The sequence below is a fragment of the Copadichromis virginalis genome, linkage group LG1 (assembly GCF_057382275.1).
Source record: "Copadichromis virginalis isolate Kocher_CV1m ecotype Utaka linkage group LG1, C_Virginalis_male_GT1.1, whole genome shotgun sequence".
In the NCBI taxonomy this organism is placed as follows: Eukaryota; Metazoa; Chordata; class Actinopteri; order Cichliformes; family Cichlidae; genus Copadichromis; species Copadichromis virginalis.
The window spans coordinates 12,999,896-13,021,899 of NC_140618.1; the positions used below are offsets into that span (position 1 = coordinate 12,999,896).

At 40.8% G+C, this 22,004-nt stretch overlaps 1 protein-coding gene across 1 annotated transcript in view; it reads right to left on the minus strand.

Moving 5' to 3' along the window:
- Window positions 1-21,576, minus strand: part of sema4bb (sema domain, immunoglobulin domain (Ig), transmembrane domain (TM) and short cytoplasmic domain, (semaphorin) 4Bb) — a 53,765-nt gene extending 32,189 nt beyond the window's left edge. Inside the window, exons 1-2 of the mRNA XM_085451346.1 lie at window positions 21,397-21,576; window positions 7,582-8,021 (exon numbers count right to left, since the gene is read on the minus strand). Coding sequence (XP_085307472.1) covers window positions 7,582-7,702 — 121 coding nt within the window. The 5' untranslated portion in view covers window positions 7,703-8,021; window positions 21,397-21,576. The remainder of the gene's footprint in view (window positions 1-7,581; window positions 8,022-21,396) is intronic.
- Between the last annotated feature and the right edge of the window lie 428 nt (window positions 21,577-22,004).

Below are 22,004 nucleotides of genomic sequence, written 5' to 3' on the forward strand. Positions count from 1 at the left end.
GAACGGTTGTTTAGGAAGAAAAACTCATGAAAAACTCAAGTGTTTACAAAAGATGTAAAACCTTTCATTAATAAGCAGAACGTGTATAAAGACAAATGACATCCCGTTTGTTTCAAGCTATTTAGTCTTTGTGTTTTATTTTCAGGACCGTTTGCTGTGTCTGTCCATTTTTTCCTATGGAATGAGTTGTTTTTACTGCAAATTGTCATGCATGGACAATGAGCAGTAAATTGTTGTTGGGCGTCTTATTTCCCCCAGTGGTTTTCCTTTTTGTTTGTTTTGTCATTCTCGTTTTAAATAAATAAATAAATTCTTGAAAGAATGCCTTTTTGACAGAAGTGTGTGCAAAAGCCATTTGTTCTCAGACAAGTCCACTACAATGCAGATTCAGCGCCACAGAAACCAAATTAAAGCTTTTTCATGTTACAGTCGAACAAGAAAAAGCCTTTTTGTGTTAAAGCAATGGAAAAACTCAGAACCTCTGCTGTTAACTTTTTAATAGTGATTAGGCTAACCAAATGTACACTCCAGCACAGCAATCCAAAATTGCCTAATGACACTCTTTAACCTCACATTCCTTGCTGTCCATCTAAATTATTCACTACGACCATCATTTCGCGCTGCTTGCTATTTCCCTTAAATCAAATGTTCCTAATCGAAATTTGAAAGTTTAAACTTTTCTGTACATTCTCTGGACCGTGCGAGTGATGAGTCCATTAAAACATCTGAAAGAGACAGGGTTGATGTGCTGCAATTACCTTCCATTGTTGTGGCCGTTATGGTTTTTGTATGCAGGCACTTGTGAGTGCCACCTCTGCTGGAAGCCACAGACCGCTTTTCTTTCAGGATCAGTGGGCGTGTCCTTGCTGGGTTTTAGGTGGCCATTGGAGCATGTCTAAAACCTCACCAGCCTTTGCTCTGAACAACCACCCCCAGCCCCCCAGCCCCACCCCTTCTTGCTGCCCCTCCTCTGTTTTTGAACCACGATCCACACACTGCCAAGGTCAGTGGATTAGCATGCATGAGAGAAAGCGGACAATATTCGCCTAACATAAACCAAACGTACACAAGAAAGGACACTGTGTACACAGAGGATACACAGCATGCTCTGTAGCTTGGCTTAAATGGGCATTTTCATTTGCTCCTCTAAAAGTGTTAAAGCTGATCTGATCTGTGCCCTTCGTTTTACACAGTCTATACTGCTGCACATGAAAACACTAATGACAGAAAGCAGTAACTGACAGACTCTCTAGATGCTACTTGTGTTCAGAGCTTGATTATGTATCTTTTGTTTTAGAACCTTTCTTCCAGATTCCCTCTTAACATTATCACAGTAAAAGCAGATCTTCCCGTTGTAGGTAAAAAAACATTCAGGAATCGTAGGAAACTTACACATTAGATTTAAATATAGCAGCAAGAATTGATTTGAACTCATCTGTGTTGTGTCTTGTGCCTTAAACCAACTAGAAACTAAAAAGCAGCAATAAAAAGGGAACAAAGAAATGGGTGGAGGGAGGCGATCACCACCTAATCACATTAAAACGCACCACTGAAGTACTGTGCTTAATGTAGAACACAATTATCTGGCATTTAGAGAGCTTGTTCAATCTGTACAAAAATCCACTCAAATGTAAAAGCACGTTTTTCCTTCAGTGTGAGTAAGGCTACAATGTTTTCTCTGCAGTCGCATTATCCCTAACAGACAGACACTGCTATGAGGCAATCATTTCAAGCATCTCTAAGCATATTTCTTTAAGGTTAAATTATTGATTCAAGAGGAAGATGATTAACAGCACTAAAACGATGATATTCAATTTAGTTCCCCAAATAATTAAACTGTGGTGGCGGTAGGGGTACAGGGTGTGTTTGGGCACACATGGACACAAAAGCAAGCACAACCACACAATCTTAAGATACCATATACTTTTGTTACCGACTTGGTTCATAACCTTTATGGACAGACTTTCTAGGCACAGCCAAGCAGCAGATGGTTACCAGTTTGGTGACCTCAGGATTACCTCTGCCTTTTGCGGATGATTTCTTCTGGATTCATCAGTAGCTGACCTCAGCATGCATTGGAGCAAACTGCATCCGAGTGTGAAATAACAGGAATGTGAATTAGCATCTCCAAGTCTGGTGCCAGAAGAAGGTGATGTGCCCACTCCGGGTCAAGGCAGATTGCTACTCCAATGGTAGCAGTTCAAGTATCCTGGGGACTTCTTTACAACAGAGTAGAGTAAAGCAGTAAATGCAAACATTGGCATGGATTGGTAGTGATGTGGATTCTATATCAGTCTGTTATGGTAAAGAGAGCTGAGTGTGACAGCAACGCTGCTGATTTACCAGTCAATCTACGTTACAACTTTAATCTATAACCATGAGCAGTGGTTGCAAGCGGCTGAAACGACCTTCCTTTGTAGGGTGTTGTGGAAAAGGAGCTTTATGGGAGCTCTCCTAGTACCTTCACAGCTCAGTTTAACTCAACTTGGATTTTAAGCTTTTTCAATTAGGTTGTAGGACCTGGTACCGGGTGCTTTTTGTTGTATCTACTTAGACGGTTTCCACTTAATCTGAAATGATCCAAAAATGAAGCGTTGGACTGTATGCCACCGGTGGCCAGACAGTGACAAATTTTGATGACTCATGAGGGTGGCTCCTCACAAAAATCCGCCAATTTTGAAACATGGCAATGAAGTAAATGACTAAATAAAAAACAAACAAAAAAAAAACAACGTGGTCCTTGTCTAACAAAAAGCCACGCACCGAGCAGCAGAATACCATATCTCAACTTCCACTGTTGTGCAGTTTGTGTCGCATACAAATGATGTCATTTGCTATAACAAGTCCACACACATTAGTACTCAATTGTAATGAGAAACAACTGAAACCCCGTACTTTTAAGTTGAGTAGGTACTAGTGGAAAAGGTCTATTAGAGAAAGGGTGAAGCGTTTGGTCATTCGGGAGGGGCTCAGAGTAGATCTGCTACCCCTCTACATTGAAAGAAGCCAGCTGATGTGGTTTGGGCGTGTCCTACTGGCGACAAGCCCAGAACACCCTGGGGGGATTACTTTGTGGTCTAGGAAAGCCTCTATGTCCCTTGGAAGAGCTAGAGGTGGCCAGGGAGAGGGAGGTCCAGGCAACTCTGCTTTCAGGGGTGGCGGTCTAAGCAGAGAAGTGGCAGAAAATGGATGTAGAGGTGGATACTACTCTCCAGCAAGTTCCTCATCCTGTGGACGGAAACTTTACGGTCTCCACAGCGGCAAAAGCCCTTCTGCTGCAGTCTTAGTGAGCTCAACTTAAGCCCCTTTTCCATTAGTACCTACTCTGTCCTACTTGTCACAACTCTACTCGGATTGACTAGTTTTCCATTACAATCGTGTCCCACCTAATGTTTGCCGTTGTTGTCACAGCAACACAGCTGAGCGTCCCGTGACGCAATTAGTATGCAACACAAATGCTACAACAAAGGTGGACGTCGAGGCAATGATATACCTGCTGCTTGGTCTGTCGCTTTTCGTCAGACTCGGGAACCACAGCACTGTTTTTTTTCCCTAACCATTTCCCTCGTTGCCGGGTCTTAAAAATGGCAGATTTGATTTTTGTGAACAAGATGCTCTCATGACTCATTGAGTGACTCCACTGACCAGTCAAATGGTGGCATGCAGTCTTACGACATCACATTTTAATACCTGTCCAGTTGAGTAGGTACTATTGTAGCACCTTGTACCGGCTACTATCACCTATTGGAAAACCTTGAAAACCTTGGCGAGTCGAGTCGATCCGAATGGGTACTAATGGAAAAGGGGCTACTGTCAGTTGAAGCAGTTCTCCATCTGCTGAAGGTTTTGGATATGCTACCCTTCTCATCTGCAATCTATAATGGTCAACTTGAGAGTATGTTGGACAGTGGGCCTAGCTGGTTAGTGATAACTTTCCAAAAATAAAAGTGAGGAGTTTGTCCAGTACTGAAGAGACTGTGTCAGTGGATTGTGGGGGAACAAAAGAAAAAAAAAAAAAAGACAGAGATTGCAAAATAGAATTTAGTTGGGTGGCTCGCCCAAGTAAGTGTATGACAAACACTGTAGTTAACGTACTCAAGTCTGAACTCGAATGTCTCCTTGATTAAAGTGAAAAGAAAAGAAAATTAAAGAACAAAAAGAATCCATCTCTTCAGTGCACCTCTTCAGAAAGTACTGTCTGAGAAGCTTCTGATAACTAACAGGGATACATGCTGTATGCCTAACCATTGCTTACAGCTCCAAGTCCCATGATCTTTTGTGCTGCTCTGCCTCTGCTCAAGAACCATAATGAAAAACAGACAAGCTCTCCCTTTGCAGCAACCACAAAAACCCCTACTCACTACACATGAGAGATTAGCTTGCTCATTAGGAGAGAAGGAAGGATGAGGAGAGAGGGAAGGAGGACAAAAAGGAAGAGGGATGCTTTTCAAGGAGGAGGGCAAGGGTGCTCTCTCCAGAAAACAGGCCGGGTCCCCTTTTCTTACAGACCATGCCAATCAGAAACGGCTATTTAAAGAGGTGACCTGCTTTACATGTTTTGCAGCAGTGGTGGAGGTCAAACAAAGGTTAGTTTATATATGAAGCATGCTAGTGTTTGTGCAAAGCTGTTGTCTCATTAAAGAGCTTATAATCAGTGCCAGTGACTTTTAAATAAGACTTTCTAAACGAAATTGTCGGTTGAAAAACAGTTTTCTCACACTACTACTTATGCTCTCCAGCTGACAACCTCAATCACTCATCGTTCATGTCAAAATACATGAATTTAAGATGATGAATGCCGCGTGGAGTGAGGCAAAGTAGGGGGGTAGAAAGAAACATCAGTGGTTTGCAAAACACTCACTTGCTGGGAACCAGCCTTGGGCCAATTTAGTCTATTCAGCTCTTAGAGAAATAAGCTAAATGGCTCAAGGATGTGAAAGGTTGTTCTTGGGTATGAGAGATGCTAATTTGAGGTGGTGCATGTGAATCACAGGATGACAGCTCACTAAAGTGGCTAAAGAGGAGGGAAACAAACCTTCTGGGGGGAGGGGCTTCAAATACAGGCAGGTGTGCTTAAAGGAGCCAATATACCTCTAAACCTTTATGAACTTATGCTGTGGTTAATGTTTGACTAAACTATTTGCCTGGATGAGAACAGACAGATGAACGAATGAAGCGAGAAGCTTATTTTAAGGAGCATCTTGTTGGCCATGTAAACCCGCACATTTCAACAGCTCTAATTCAGGATGTTGAAATGTGTTTAGTGGGACTTTCCTGAGAGGAGGGGGGAGAAAAAAAAAAAAAAAAAAAAAAAAAAATATCAGTCAATTTCCCCTGTGAGCCACATCCAAACAGCTACCTCATTTGTCACAAGCTTCCATAATGCATCAATCAATTCCCAAAAAGCTGTCGGCAGAGCAAATACAGGAAAACAGCGGCATGTGTTTAAATTATGGAAGCTTAATCCACAGTTGTTATAATAGGACGTGTGGCAGTGTGTGCAGAGTAATTACATACGATGATGAAGTCGGGTGCAAAAAGGTCTCCCATTCAATCAGTGGATTTTGCCAGGAGACACATTAAGTTTATATTTGTATCATAAATTGTTTCACTCAGTCGCACATCAGCAAAAGGTCAATTAGAAGCAAAAAGCACAGAGCAACCAAGTGCCTTTGAAGGTATGATGCCAGACTGTATGTGCTACAGAGCAGCTACTGGGCCCCAAATTGTTGCACTTCATTTGCTCTGCACTCTGCAGAGTCACGTGTTATGCATATTTTCCCCCAGTCTTTCTGTCAAGGCCCAAGAGGGGAAAAAAAAGAAAACAAAACACAAGAGAGACAGTAAATTTTGTGTGAAGTGACATCTAATATGAAAAAACCCCCTCAGGGAACAAAACTTGTAATTTCATGTATCTATGCAGAGATGTTTGTAGTGCGGTTGTCCTTAAGTTGGCATATGTGTTTCTGGGCTGGGCCTGTAGTCACTTGTGGTTTCGTACATGTATCTATGCACACACTGCTCCACAGCCTCTTTCCCTGCAGACTTGTTGCAGCTGTGTATGTTGTTTTTGCTCATCACTGATATTTATTATGTTACACTGTGAAAAACTGGCCCTGCCCCCTTTATTTACTACCGCTATGTTGGTTACATATTCAACACATAATGTTTTCAGTAGAAACAGCTGTGCATTCTCAACTTAATACTCAATATTTTTGTCTCCTTAAGTTCAGAAGAAAGATGAAAGGAGGTTTCTCATTTCTAGGTGGTGGCTTATCATTTGCTGAAATTACAACTAATGGGGCAGATTTCTGGCACTCACTGGCTGGTTCCCAATGAGTGCCAGTTCTGTGTGAAAATGGCTTGTTGATGCCATAGGTCAAAGAAGAAAGGCCTGATTCCAGCTGACAGGAAGGCCACAGTAACTCAAGCAATGGCTTTTTACAACCAAAACATGCAGTAGAGCATTGTTGAATACATTGAACCTTGAAGCAGCAGAAGCCAACACAGGGTGCCACTTCTGTCAGCTAAGAACAGGAAACTAAGGCTATAATTCACATGCGCTCACCAACATCAGAAAAACATCACCTCATCCGATGAGTCTCGATTTCTGTTGCAACATTCGGATGGTAGGGTCAAAAATTGGTATTAAAAAAAACAAAAAAAACCAAAAACAAGCATGAATCTGTCCCAACTCGTATCAGTGGTTCAGGTTGTTGGTAGTTGTGTAATAGTGTGGAGGACTTTATCCTGGCACACTTTGGGCCCCTTAGTAACAAATGATGATTGTTTAAAACATTGTTGCTGTCCATATCAATCCCTTTGCAACAACAGTGTCTCATCTTCTGATATCCTGTTGAAAGCAGCTAAGACACCCTGTCATAAAATTACTCAATTACAAGAGAGACTGTTTCAGACAAACATATTAACAAATACAAATAATAAACGATATCTCACACACGCACATGCACACGCACACAGAAGCAACACTCACCTGTTCTTTCAGAGGTGCAATTAGAAAAAAGCTGAAGTAAACTAAAATTGAGAAGCTGTACCAAGCCCCCAGAATAAGATAAATCAGGGTTAATTTGAACTGAATCATGCATAGCTACCCTACTGAAGTACAAGCATAAAAATATAGAGCTGAAAATGAGGATAATAAAACCTCAGTAATGAAGTAGGAGCAAGTAAAAAAGAAAAAAAAAAAAAGAAGCACTGCTCTGAGTTCACAGTGCTGAAACGAGTCCTCTATTTAATTCTGTTCATGTTTTATTTGCTTGATCTGCAAACCGAGACAAGCAATATTATATTTATACTTTATTGTTGTGGCATTTGCATTTCATTTTTCCACTTTAAGCATTCTAAGAAAAAGGCTTTTAAGACAGGGTCATTTGCATATAATATTAAATATTTCTCTTTACATTTGGTTGTTGTAGTTTTCTTTATGAAAGGATGTAAAAAAAGGAAACCATTACGGTGATATGCACAGACCTGTAGATTTTGGAGAAATAATGCCAAAACTCACTCACAGCCACAATGTTAAGCCACAACTGGTCATCAGTGAAAACAAATTACACTTACTGTATGGGAAACTGATTCGAGGTATGACATCTTCCTCAGTGGCGATCACTGACTGGAGAAAGCTAGCCAATAGCAGTGCAGCAGCAGGAAGACAGTGGACAGTCCCAGTTAATGTCCACATGGTTGCCTGCTTGTCTAAGATGAACACGGATGTACAAGGTTTGTTTTAAGATTCCTTGGAACACATTAAACTCCTATTGATGCCACAGAGGGTTATTTTCTCACTCCCATCTTCCTGCAAGTCAGAGGGGGGTGGATTGTGTCCTTGATTCGAGTCTTGTATTCCCAGTGGTCTTTACATACAGTTTGTAGCCTCTTAGTCTAGAGAAGGGGAATCCTTTCTGGATTAAAGGCTGCTGGATTTCATCTTCTCATAGTGCTCTGCGGTTGATCAGTGCTAAGCTCCAACCAGACTCCACTTAGTTAAAGTCATCTTGGATCTGTGGAAAGGAGAGAGAGAAGTTTTTTCTTTATGTGCGTTCCAACAACAGTTTAAAAAAAAAGAAAAAAAAAAAGATGAAACACAAGCTGGAATAACAGATCCTTATCCAGCTTCTGACGCTATAACCATAAACTACAAACGCAAAAGGACTAATACATTCAAGCAGCGGCTCATTCTAGACTCTAGAATTAAAATCCACAGCATCCTCTAGAATCTAGAGGATGCTGTGGATTTTAATTCAAACAGCTGTTATTTGAGAGGAGTGTTCATTAGTTTTGCCAGCAACAACGGCATCACCCAAAAATGACCTTCCACATCCATCTGCCCCTCAGCTTTCAATAGTGAACAAACAACCTTTTGTTTTAGTTATTTTCCCACCACAAAGAAAACTCAGCAAAACAGATCATTCAGCGCTCTAACCAGCTAAAATGAAAATACTCATCATCTGGTAGCTTGAAGGGTTTCACAAACTTAAGCCTAAGTGAATATCCAATTTGCTGTTTGAAAGACGAAACGCCTACTACATTTTTTTTAATCTCTGTATTTAATTATGCTGTCAACAAATCGGTGAGAGATCCCCCTAGAAGATAATACGGGAGTCTGGCTCCAATTTTGTGGCTATGTGGGGAAATAAAAGAACAGTGACTCCCAAGACAACCCGGTAATTTGTCACAAGAAGGTGCAATGAACAGCTTTTATTTGCTTTGTGTGAGTATACAGATCAGAAGCATGTTATGTAAATCTATACTGGTATTTTTGTGTTTAGTGGGCTGTCAGTTTTATTGAAAAGCACTTAAAGTAAGCACCAGCCCATTTGTTTCAACCCTCTGAGTTTTTTGAAACAACATCAACAGCTATCAAACCTGTCATAATTTATTTTTGCTTGTTTGAGGAAAACACAAATTGTTGACACGACAATTATGAAGATGCATTATGTTTTCTTTGAGGTCACGTTTATTGCAACTAGGTGTTGACACATTTCTGCCTTTGCTAGCCAGTGACAGAAACAGTGGTCTATTACAGTCATGGTCTATTTTTATTAATTACTGCCTGCTGGTTCAAAGAGGTTATGATGAATCGGAGCTGTAGCCACGAGAAAAAAAGCCCCTCTTTTCCTGTGAAATAAAATTGTATATGAGCAAGGTAGAAATTAAGTAAATGACCAGTGCAATACTTTAAAGCAGGAAATGAGCAGCTTTACAATAGCTGCGTCAGACAAAACTAACACTTAACCATCCGAAGCCACCTGTCCAGAATGTGGACGCCAACCTGCGTAGAAGAAAGGATATTTGTGATTAGCACCTTCATGTTGGTCTCCAACAAAACCTGAGGAAGATGGCTTTTAAGCTCTCTCTCAGTTTACTATCTAGTTGACACTTTGCTTGTTTACCATTTGAAACTGAACACAGGTGGCACCTTTTTATGAGTTTTTTCACTGATAACAAAGCATTTCTTTCACCAAAAGCAATGTCATGAGAGAACAGATACTGAATCAAAAAGAGCTGTGAAAAAAACAAAAAACAAAACTAAGAGCCTAGACTGTTTTTGTAAGCCTGGAGAAGTATTAAAGAGGTATTAAATTATAAAGCACATTCAGTGACTCCTGTTTGGTTTAACTTGTTAAATCAAAATAACCAGTTTTGTACGCAGTATACTGCAATTTCAAATTAACACAAAAATAGAAGCGCTATGGCCGAAACAAATGATCTTTTCTAAAAATTTTGACCCAGTGATGATGCGAGTTGAAAGTCCAGGGGATCACCAAAGGTATTACAACCCTGTCTGAGGTGGGGTATGCACGCTTGCAATATATTTCAATCTTGGTCCAAGTGATGGCCTTACTGACTCCTTACAGCAATACCACATGCCTGTTGTGCACCCAAAACAGCTGTAGATCATATATTTGCCAGTGTTTTCAGACCTAAACCAGAGTGCAAACTATTACTTGATTCTTATGAATTCACCAATATCCTGACCGGAGTACAGATGCCTCCGTTCAGTGAGCTCAGTAAAGCCCTCGTGTTTGATATAACTCCCTACTCCTTATTGCCCGGCAGTGCTAGATGCCTCCCTGAAGAACCCACAGAGGTGGTTAGGTTTAGAAAGTAAACACTGCAGAGCACATGGCGTCTCTCGCATCATTGAAGGAACTCCCTGAAGACCTCATGCAAATATTTATGACAGCCAATAAATACAGCAGACCAAGATGAGCGTGGGACAATAAGTAGCTCCTGGGCATCTGCGGAGGTAGGGCCCAGCTGGAAAGTACCATTTTAAACTTTTGAGCAGCCTGAATAATACTTTTTAACATACTCTGCTACCTGCCCAGTCTGAAGAGTGGGGAGCTGACTTGAATACATCTGTATCTCAGTGTCACACCCTGGTCTCCCCTCCCCGGGGTCTGCAGCATCCAACTAATAGGTCTGTGTCACTCTTCACTTCACTGCCAGGCCTGCTGTGGTTCTTGCTGCTCCACTGAAGCTAGCTGAGTCACTGTGGGCTGAAACATCCACCCACGGTACTCTAACATTTCCTTTTGCCTCCGGTGGTCCCTCTCATGCCTGCTGGGACAACAAGCTTGGCTGCCCAGCATCTCTTGCACACCTCAAGCCTCCATGTTCCCAGGGCACATCCTTATGTAACTGCAAGTGTTTTAAATTTTAATGAAAAGAGAGGTGTGCTGTTAGAAGTGTTTCCTGCCACTCGGCTTAAAAGCTTCCTAATTCATCAAACTCTTTAGGGCAGTAATGCATGAAGAAATATCTCAACACACTTAAATTGACCTTTTACCACCTCAAAAATGTAGCTGATGCCCACCAAAAATTTCACCAAAATTTCAGTCATGAGTAATTTGGTTCCAATTTAATTGGTTCAGAAAACATTTTACACAATCGTGTTTGCTTAATTACAGCAAAAACATTCAGACCTATCACATGCACACCTAGTCGTGACTTCTACCAAAGAATTAAGCCAAAAAACTAAAACAAAAACACATTTACTTACAGTTTACTCATCTGCCTCCTTACAGAAATATTGGCCTCAAAAAAAAAGAGAAAAAAGTTTGTTTTGTCTTTTTTGACAAAACTATGCCAATAGCAAGAGGCCCATGCACCTGAATAGGAAACAAGGTATCTGGGGAATCCAAGACACATGATGACTCATAAATGTTCATATAACTGGGCCCGGTGCCTGAGGAGCACTAGATGGACACTTTGCAGGCCTCAGGCAGATCTGTTCAGCCTTAACAAGGGCACGAAGGCCAAGTAAACTGATGTAATACTGCATTCATCCTCTTTTCTTTCAGATTTTAAAAAGACCCCATCATACGTAAATGCATTTTAGTCAAAGTACTCATGCAGTGTCCTAATCCAATCTCAAAAGCAATGCAACAAGGGTCTGAAGGAAAAAAGTACTAAATATTAATAAGCATTAAATCATATTTGACAGCAAGTGCTCAACCAAAGAAAGTGATCTAATTAGAGGTAACAATTATAGGATTTATAGAATTAGAATTCTATTCAACCAGAGCTGCTACAGTAAAAGTGAGCAACTATACTCAATGCCACTGGACCCATCTGCTCATGCAGGCGAGGGTCTGCTGCTCCTTGTATCTGTGAAGGGTGAATCTGGTGCCATATTGCTTAAAGCTACAGATTCATTAACCTTCTGAACCTCCCTCGAGGCTCCCTATTAATTCCTGCATCTGTTCATATGGCAAAAGGATGTGAAAGACACATTGGGCGATACACTCCGTCAGGTCATGTCGAGTTCATTGGAAAGGTAGCAGCATGAATGCTAACCATTTGGCTAGCTTTTGATTAAAAGACTGGGCTTTGTGCTAGGCTACGAATTCTCAATAACTCTTCTCTGCAAAGTGACTTGTCTCACATTTGGTCTTTGGCACAAAATGAGGCACTTATGGAGATAATCAGCAGCCAGGCAGGACCTTGTGATGAGAGCAGTATGACTGAGTTTGACATGAGGGTAGATTAGGCTGCGGTCCAATCCATTAACAGTATCATGAGCACATCTAAGTGAAAGGGAACTAGAAAAGCATTTTTAATTGCACAAGTTGCCATCAAATCTTATCTGTGTCCGTCAGGCCAGATTTAAGGGTGACTTTGGGGAACTGTATCCAAAATGATGTAATGACTTCTTCCAGTAACAAAAAAGGACAGCAATGTTTAAATCAAATAAATGTTAACGTTAATGTTTAATGTGGCCTCTTGGGTTTAAATTACTATTTACAAAAGATTTGTGGAGCTATCATCTTCGGCAAAGAAGGCCTCAGTAGGCGACTGACAAGGCAGAGACTCCTTACTATGTCTGTCATCATAACTCAGACTAGCAGCCTGCTTTCTTGGGTGCGCAATGCATAATTATTGCAAAAATCAAGATCGCTGAGGGAGGTACATTTTTTTCCCCACCCAAATCAATGGCATGGACTCCAAATCATTTTTTTCAACCCACCTTGCTAGACATACCGGCAATATTTACTTTGTTTTTAAAGAACACGTCATCAGATAAATAGTTAATAGGTTAAACTAACTTTAACCTTTCTGAATCTTAATGAATCAGGGGTAAAAGGTGAACTACTTTTCAAATATCCGTGAGGTAAAACATTGCATGCTGTACTTTGCAGGAACATTAGGTGAAACGTTAACGCTTACTCTGTCCACCAGGGAATGGGACTGTGGGTAGTAGAAGGAAAACTTTCAGGTGAGCAGACTTCTCCCACACCAAGAAGGGAGTGCGCTAAATAAATCACGACTGGGTTAAAAATAAACCATAAGCACCCCGTGCAGCAGTTGAGACAGCACCAATTGTTTGCTAAGCTGGCAGAGCACATAGTGAATTCATCATCACAGTGACTCTGTGAGTTTACATGACGGTTAAGCATGAGTCAGCATGTCTGGATGAGGGAGCTCAGCGATAAAGATGTCAGACAACAGAGATGTGTAGACAACTGCGATGATGTCATTAATTGCAAACTCGCATGTAGATATCACTCTTAAGCTACAATTACTTTTTATTAAAAACAAAAAGAAAAAAGAGAGACAAGCGTATTATCCTACGCAAATTCAACCCATCTCAAAAAGGGTTCTGATCATCACCATGCTGATAACATACTCAAACGAGGTGGACTTTTAAAAACAGGAAGTCCACACTCAAATTTGGCTAAAATCTTGAGTGCCTCTACAGTAGTGCTAAATTGGCTTCTTTCTTTCCTAGCTACTTCTATCAGAGAAATCTTCAGGATATCCTCTCTCAGAAGCCTTTGAGTGGTTTATATATGGACAACCTCCTCATAACTCAACAATGCAGGCTTTGAGAAAAAAAAAAAAACAAAAAAAAAAAAAAACAAAGAAAAAAAACATTTTTCCATCAAAATATTTTTGTCTTTGCTTCTTGAAAGGAACTTCCTCTAGATCAGGGAATTGAAAGTGGACTGAAAGTAAATATTCTCAAAAGCATAAAGTAATAAAATATAAATACAAAAGTGCATCAATGAAGGCCATCAATAAGCAGGCTTCCTCTCTGCTTTCACTTATTTATTCAACAGAAGATAAAAGAGAAAAAGAAAAACATGAACACAAAATGTTCTACTGCCTCTCCAATATCATTTCTACCCTGCAGGTAATGTGAATTTTTTTCTTGGCTCTGAAACCAAATGGAGACCTCGGTGTCTGCACACAGAAGAGATTTTAACCTGGAATGAAATGAAAACCTTTATGCATGCTCCAACGTTTTGGTCTTTAATATGGAGCAGCTGTGAACTGGGAATCCTGGTGCCTAAAGGCAAACTTCCTCTGAAAGAGCCAAATTTGTACAAACGGTTCAAAAATCAGATATGACTGCTTATCAGGACCTGTTCATTTACTATAACTTTTTCCATTTTCTTTATGCAAATATCCACAAATGGTCGACATCCATCTCGAAAAATTGCTTCACAGATTTCAGACCAAGCAGTTTGATACAAACACAAAGTTTGAAAAAGCAAAGAAGAGGGAAATCTAAGAAGCAATACTGACTTGTGAGCTGTAATCCACTACCTGTGCCCTGTACTGGGAATCATCAGACACTAATGTGGAACTCTCTGAGAACTGAAACTCAATTAAGTACTCAATTACTTATTCATATGTGTGATCCCAGACTGATACAAGGAAGATGACTTTTCCCTGCATGAGTTATTAATTATTCACAGAATCATCTTTGTGTTGATGACTGGCTGTAATGCATCCTGCTGTGGTATCTCCCTTCTGGATTCAGATACAAAAGGATTTTTAATGACTTTCAAATGATAAAATTACTGGAAAAACTAAGCAAATTAGGCATTCGCTGTGAAGAAAATTTGCCTGTGACCAAACAGCAAGTCCTGGTCTTCAGTTCATAACCCAGTCACTTTCAATAAACCCCCAAATACTCACTCACTCATGGTTCAAACTGCCACTGCATAGAAATGAATTTAGATCAAAGCTCCTTTTCAGCGTAGCAGACACAAAGCGGACTTACTGAAAGCGCAATATACTACTTCTCCGATAAATCCAAATGTCCACAATTTTTTAATCTGCTTTGACAATTAACACACAGAGGCAATGAGTTCAGCAAAATCCTACCCATAATAAATTATAAATGACAGCATTAATAAGACTAGTAAGCATTTATGACAGACATCTCTTGTTCGAGGTAAAGAGTAGTACCAATGTATCTGACAGTTTATGACCAAGAAGGCATGTATAGATCGCCGGTTATTTGTAAAAGAATCTAACCAGGAACAACTTTAAAACCATCGAGTCTTGATATTCATGTCATGTTAACCATTTAAACATTGTTGCAACAGTCCCCGATCGTATCCGCCTCCCCCACTGTGCTCCACCCCGCATACAAAGGAAATGCTTGGAGGCATTTACCTGGCTTCCTTGCTAGATACCAATCTGATCTAGTTTCAGCAGGATGGCTCAACATAAGTGTTGTCCATGAAGGTCTCCCCCGACTACCAATCTCATGGCATAAGAAACCACAGAAAACCTGCAAGAGGCTCCAGGTCAGCATCCAGGCACTTAAAAGATCTTTTGGTGTGTTTTTCATCTTTAGTTTTGCTCCACGCTCTGCACAGCTTCAACCTACCTAAGAGCATTTCAGATGTGAAGCACCTGGTCTACCAATAGCAAACACAAAACAAAACTTTTTTTTAAAGCGATGCAGAGCAGAAACCTGCTTTTTTGGATGCATCTGGTGAAACTGCAAGCTTTGTCTTTAGTGTATGTAAAGAACTCCAGAAGTCAAGCGACGCAACCATGCCTGATGTATTCCCCACAGTAAAATGTCCCTAAACAGGTTGTTTTAAAGTAGTAACAGCTACCAGAGAACTGAAGCAGTGTTCCAGTGTAACATGATTGGTTGGTGTTCGTTTGAATCTTATACATGCACTCAGCAGTTCATCCAGTTCTATGTGCCACACCTCCTTCTCATATGTTAAAAAGGGACCAGGCTGAGTACTGAATGTGCCTTAATTGGCTTTGCATGACCTTAAGCTACCAGCGAGATGTGTGCTAATTGTTTAACTACAGTACGTGCTCCGTTTCCATGATCCCATCACGTCTGTGCGTCAGAGTCAAAGGCATTCATTGAAATGCAGGAACCCAGTGATTTTACATCCCTGAGTGGCATCTATGAGGCTACTTACTGGAATTGTCTTTCTGTGACATTTATTCCAACATGCTACAGCCACAAAGTGTTGAAATTACACCATGATGTGACAACGCTTCAAGTCTGATCCAAAGCTAGAATTGGCTCTGAGGAATATTCAAACCCCCTTTTTACATTAGTCTACATACTGCTCAGCTTTGCCATGCAGGAAGTGGCAATTATCATTTCAAACGAGTGAGTGAAGCAGAACTGGCAGAGGAGATAAGTGCTTAAAGGAGAGTAAGGGTCACCTTATTCCCTCTGATACAGACTTGCCCTTCCCTGAAATTATTCAAGCTTGACGGGGAACGGTGGGAGATCAGTTCTTGAAAAACTTGCAAAGCGTCAGTAATGAGCCGTGCGTCAGTCAGAGCGCAGTGTGATAGGAGGCATAATTTCTCTCTCTTGACACAGTCCCAATACAGAAACTACAGAAAAATTTGGAGACATGGAGCTCTTATGATGATAAAAATTTAATAGCAATTTTCCCCCTTCAGTCCACTAAACTACAAAGTGTTTATTGTGTGCTTCTGTGTTGAAAAGCTCACCACACTTTACCCTAATGACCCATTTAGACTAATATGGTGTGCTGATTAATCAGGAAATCCTCACGATTACAGACTAACAGTGTGGCCTGGAAGACTGAACCACAAAAACAGAGAAAGAATTTTACGTTCCTACTTGCTTGGGGCTCTTGACTGCTTAGTTGACAGAACCAAGTTTAATGATTGTCCGAAAACATTAGCAGTGAGGGGAAAAATCCTTTCAATTGTTTTCCAGTGCCTGTGGCCTCCCTCTGATTTTGCAGCCCAGATATGTGAGGCACACTGGTGCTGTGAAAGTTGCCCATGGCCACGACGGACCACAGCATCTTATTCATCTGCTGGGTCGATGACGATGTCAGGCAAGACTGTGAACAAACTCTGTGGTGTCACAAAGGAGAGTTGAAAGTTTAGAGTCATGCAATTGCACAACAGAGGCCTTTCTGAGGTCTGGACCATGCTGTATTAGCATCACAGTTCATCTGCTAATTACACCATCAAATCCAAAGGATTGGCTATCCATACTGGGCTATTCATCTCATGACTTACACGTCAAAGTGGTGGTGGGGGAGTGCGGTGCACGATTAATCCCCGTAGTTAAACCGATGTGAGGACTCATTTCCTTACATGATTTGACAAGCAGAGCAATAGGATTTAAAAGCATATCAGATGACTATATTCTGTTTCAGGCTCCACTTCACCTCGTCAGACCCAAACTCACTTCAGCGTGCTCAGGTAAGAACTTCGATGACCGTGACCAAAAGGCTTGACCACAAAACTGTTCTCATTACTCATTCCAAGCGGAAACATGACACAGTTTGTCCGAGTCATTTGTCAGGTTGGCCGCTTCAAGGCAGTTGGCTGCTGACTCTCAGCAAACATCTGGACTTCAAAAAGAACAACCGAAGCAGTACTGCTTTGTTTACCGTCAGGCGTGAGCTCTGTCTTTGTCTTTGCCAGCAGTTGTAGCCAATAAAGGAAGTAAAAGGTCAACAGTTCTGTCCCTCTGGGCAACGGTCCTACTGATAATAGTGGAGACTTGGAACAAATAAGGGAATGATATCATAATGCATTTGGAGTTCAATAATCATTTATAGGGAAATAATTGGAAACGATCTAAAAGACTGCTAACAAAATGGCAAAATCAATTCTTAATTAAAGAGTGTACAAAAATTGCTTGGCTGGGGAGTGAAGGCCTGGGAAAAAAAAAATAAAATCCTGACATCATTAATATTTTCTTTAGCCTCAATTTAGTCATTGGACTTACTGCAACAACCTCCCTCTGCCTTTCACAAGGCTACTACTAGAATAATAATGATCATTATAACGCCATTTAATACCACTCAAAACAAAATTAAAACTCCTGAATATCTTAATTTAACAACAGCAAAGCCCTGTACAGCACATTAAGATAACGTTTATAATCATAAAAGAACTAGTAGGCCAATTTGTTTAACTTTTCACTTAAAGTGAATTTATTGAGCACCATCTGCCAAATTCTGCCCATTATGGTACAAAAAGCATGTCAGATTTTCTTTCTGTTTGGAAACATTAATCTGAGAAATACTGCACATATTTTAAATCCAGCACTGTTTACATTAGTTGATGTTTCTTTATGCTCCTCCATGTTTACTGCCTTTGCTGCACTGCTGTATGTGTTTGTGTGTAACCACCACCTGTTGAAACAAGAGGCCTGTACACAACAGAAGGATCTTCTGTTATCCTGATAACTTCATGGTTAACCTTGGCTTTCTGTTCCACGAAGGGGGTCCATTTCCTACTGGAGTATATCGATATAGCAAGCAGTAAGCATGTGTCGTTGCTGGGTTTCAAAAATGGCGGTTTTAACTTTTGTGAACAAGACGCTCTCATGACTCATGGAATGATGCTACTGACCAGTCAATCGGTGGCATGCAGACCGAAGACGCCACATTTTAGTACCTGTTTGGATCACTTGGAACACCGGGGGAGCAGGTACTGAAAAAAAGTATTTGGTATCAGGTGCTATGACCTCATGGAAAACCCTGAAAACCATGGCAAACCGTGCCAGTTTCCTGTGAGGGGGAAAAAAAAGAAGCAAGAATCCAAACACGGGAAATAAAACAAAAACAGCTTATACAAAGAAAAACAAAACAAAATGGTACAATTCCCCTCCTCCTATTGTGCCACTTTACACCTACCAATACCGGTCATAAAGGTCCTCACATAAAGGAGTTTTCTTCCTTATTGAGTGCACAGCACTTTTTCATTATTTAGGAAAAGGCGAGGTTTAAATAACCTAATAATATGGGTCTCTGGTAATTTACTATATAAATAAATACTGGATCTCAGCATTCCAGGCACATCGTAAGTCTGTTTTCCATTACAAAGTCACTGTTTATATTTTTCTCCACACTTCTTTCAAAAGAAGAGAAGAAAAATGCAGAAGACGTTCATTTGTCTCTGGAGGAGAGCTCCACGTTACATAACATGTTTCCATTCAAAGACAGCTACCTTAGTTAAACCCTCGTGGAAGTCAGAGAGCACTTCTGATGAACTTGTCAGACAGATGCAGCCAAGTGGTATAAACCGTCCTTCAAAATAAACCTGAGTAGCTCGACATGTATTATCCAACATGTTTTTGCAATTCTGCCCCCAAACAGAGTTCAACAGGGGTCTGCAACTGCTCAGTTTTATAACAGAAGCGTGAGCACAAACTTGGATTACAATCTACAGAATTATCAAAGACTTGCTACGGAAATGTTACAGGACTATATCGACCTCAAGAGGCTTCATTCGCACTGTCTGCTATGTTTGATCTTCAAGATAAACAGTGGAAAAACACCAAATATAATAAATGCCATGAGACTTAAGCAAGTACCTGAAGCATTTGTCAGTAGTGGTACAAATCTCTTTAATTCTCCAGCTCCATGTGATAGATGAACAGGCATGACAGCAGTCTGACTTGAATTAGTGAAATGCAGATAGAACACATGTTCTTACCATCAAAACCAGATTTGTTTATGAAAGCAATGCCAGAGTATAAAGCAGCAATAAATGAAGAAAATCCAATGTGCTGAAGAATTTCTGGCTCATCAGAAAAAGCCTCAGAAGTGTCACCTGCATTCATAGTCTTCTTTTGACCCAACATTGAATACCCCTGCAGGGCCTGGCCAGCCTTTCTACACGACCTGCAGGTCACACTGAATATGAATGGCCTTGCAAATGGCAGGCGAAGCTATGCAAGGACACAGCGATAAAGTCAGCAAAAAGGTCTAGAGCCAAGTTTTAGTGAATGCAAATGTGAACCATTAAAAAGAAATGTGAACTTATCACCAATGTGCAAAAGCACAGTGTGACTTTTCACAGTTTGTGTAGCATTAACACTGAAAGAATTCTCACAAATTCCTCAAAGGGAGGTGCTGTTACTGCCAAATGTTTACGTGGCAAAACATCAGCAAAGCAAACCATGCACATTAAACAAATTTATGTTTAGGACAGAGAAACTCTTTTCTGTCTTCTGCACAAACTTAACTGGGCTGATGAAAAGGCAGCAATGGCTGGCTTAACGTCTGCCCTGTCGCTGGGTGCGATCTGGCTTCGGCCCAGCAAAATGACTGTGTTCCCACATCTGGGGCCTCTCAACACGCAAGTTCCCATCAGTTTGCCCTGAACAAATCGAATCCCTCTAGTCATGATATGGAACATCACTAACCTTCTGAGGGTTAAAAGCAACAGAGTGTCTCCTCTCCTGGGTCTCCACTTGCCCTCCCACTCGTTTACCACAACCTCTCCACATGCTGACCATTCCTCTGAAGTTGTTATAGTGGGTGGAGTGCTGGGTGGAGAGTGTGTGTGTGTGTTTTGATTGTTTAAACGTGTGGGTGGGGGTCTGCTTATGCATGAGTGTCTATGCGTTTCAGAGTAAGACACAGAGGATAAGATGGGAAGCACACATTATGATGCTGCTGCATGTGCTCCTAGAGGGAACGTTTCTTCAGTTTGTTTACAGTATAAACGCTAGAGCCCATCAGTGTTAGCTCTTGATACAATATCACACAGAGACGAAGAACAGCACAGCCCTGAAGGGAAAACTGCTCCACTGGTCATTTACAGTCTTACTCTGGTAAATCATATCAGTAATATCTAAACTCTGAAAGTCGTTTGCTCTCACATGCATCATAACCACCAGATCTGATCCAGCAGTTCAGGATAAATTTAAAAAAAAAACAACGCCTTTTCTAAGAAATCCCTACCAAAAACAGAGGAAATGGGATGCTTTATCTGCGGTCAAACGGTGTCTGGTTCATAGAAATGCAAAGTGATACAGGAGGTATGTCAACACAGTCTCCAACATGCCAAAGGAGATAAGAGGAGGTGGCTATTTGGAAGAGAATAACAGGAAAGGTGTCATTAAGCAAGTGTAAAACCGGACAGAATCTACTCCAAAACGACTCCACGTGGTATTTACAGAAATGAGTGACTGATCGAGACTTAGAAGCAACACTTTTCGCCCGATGTTTGGTGAAAACAAAGCAGAATCAGGTCATCAGAACGGTTTCTGGTTCGTTGTTTTATTGGGTTAAATGGAAATAGCAGCTGTTTACCCACATGTGCGACAGAAAACACAAGAGGCCAAGTCCAGCGGCTCTCTCCACACCTACATACAACATACTTCTTTTACAACAATCCGAAAAACCCCTTTCTAAAGCTGCAATGCAAAGAATTCTATTTTTTTTTTTTAATCAAAAGTAATTAATATTTGGAGCATTCTCTTTAGGAATGAACAGGGAAAATGTGCAGGGCATGAATCAGCACCGTGATGAGCAACAAAAAATGTAAACTCCAAGTAGAAAAACATGCAAACTAATTTTTAAAGCGACAGAAATAATAATAACAATAATAATTAAAATGCAACAGTAACCTACACCATTACATTAAAAATCCCAGTTGCCTTTAAGGACCCCATCTTACAATAAACTACTTAAACTAAACAATTAAAATTCACACTTGTGTCCCGGACCACAAATGTCCGCAAAGATTTTTTTCCTCTAATAAAACATTAAAAAACTGTTTCCCCCTGCCTCTCATTTCTTTTCCTTAAAGGTGTTTAAAGTGGAGACAGGCAACAAAAAGTACGAGGAAGGCACAAAAAGACCTTACCATCCACGAGCTGCAGTGTAAAGACCTCGGTTACAGCTGAAATCTTCACGGTCACCGGAACAACTGTCGAAAAATGGATCGATGTATCTTCTAAATCCGCAGTAAAGTGCGCTTTAACGCGTAGGTTATTGAGTCCATTAACTCGTCCGTGAGGCGAAGTCCATCCTCAGTGCGTGTGAAGACGAGCCTCCTCTACTACAAACTAAAGGCTGGTCGCTTTCATGCATCCAAACTTTAGCTCCTCCCACAGCACACGCACACTGCCTGCAACCATTGAGTGCTCAGCAGGAGTCTGCAGCACACATGTGCGATCACCTCCGGTGAAACAAAGGGAGAAAGATGTCAGAGGCGTTACAGCCGCCCCCGCGATCATGTAGTTTACAATTACTACGGGAAAAAATTTATATTTACGTGTAATGCAACAAAATCTTACTATAAAGAGCTGGATTATTCGTTGCCAAACGCGGAAAATGTTCTATCGACAGTTTAATGTATATTGTATATACACATATTGTAAGTACCGGTATTAAGATATTTTTGGAGTGAGACATGACATAAGGACTTAAAGGCAAGTCCAAACCATCAAAACATCCGTGGAGTTAAAAAAG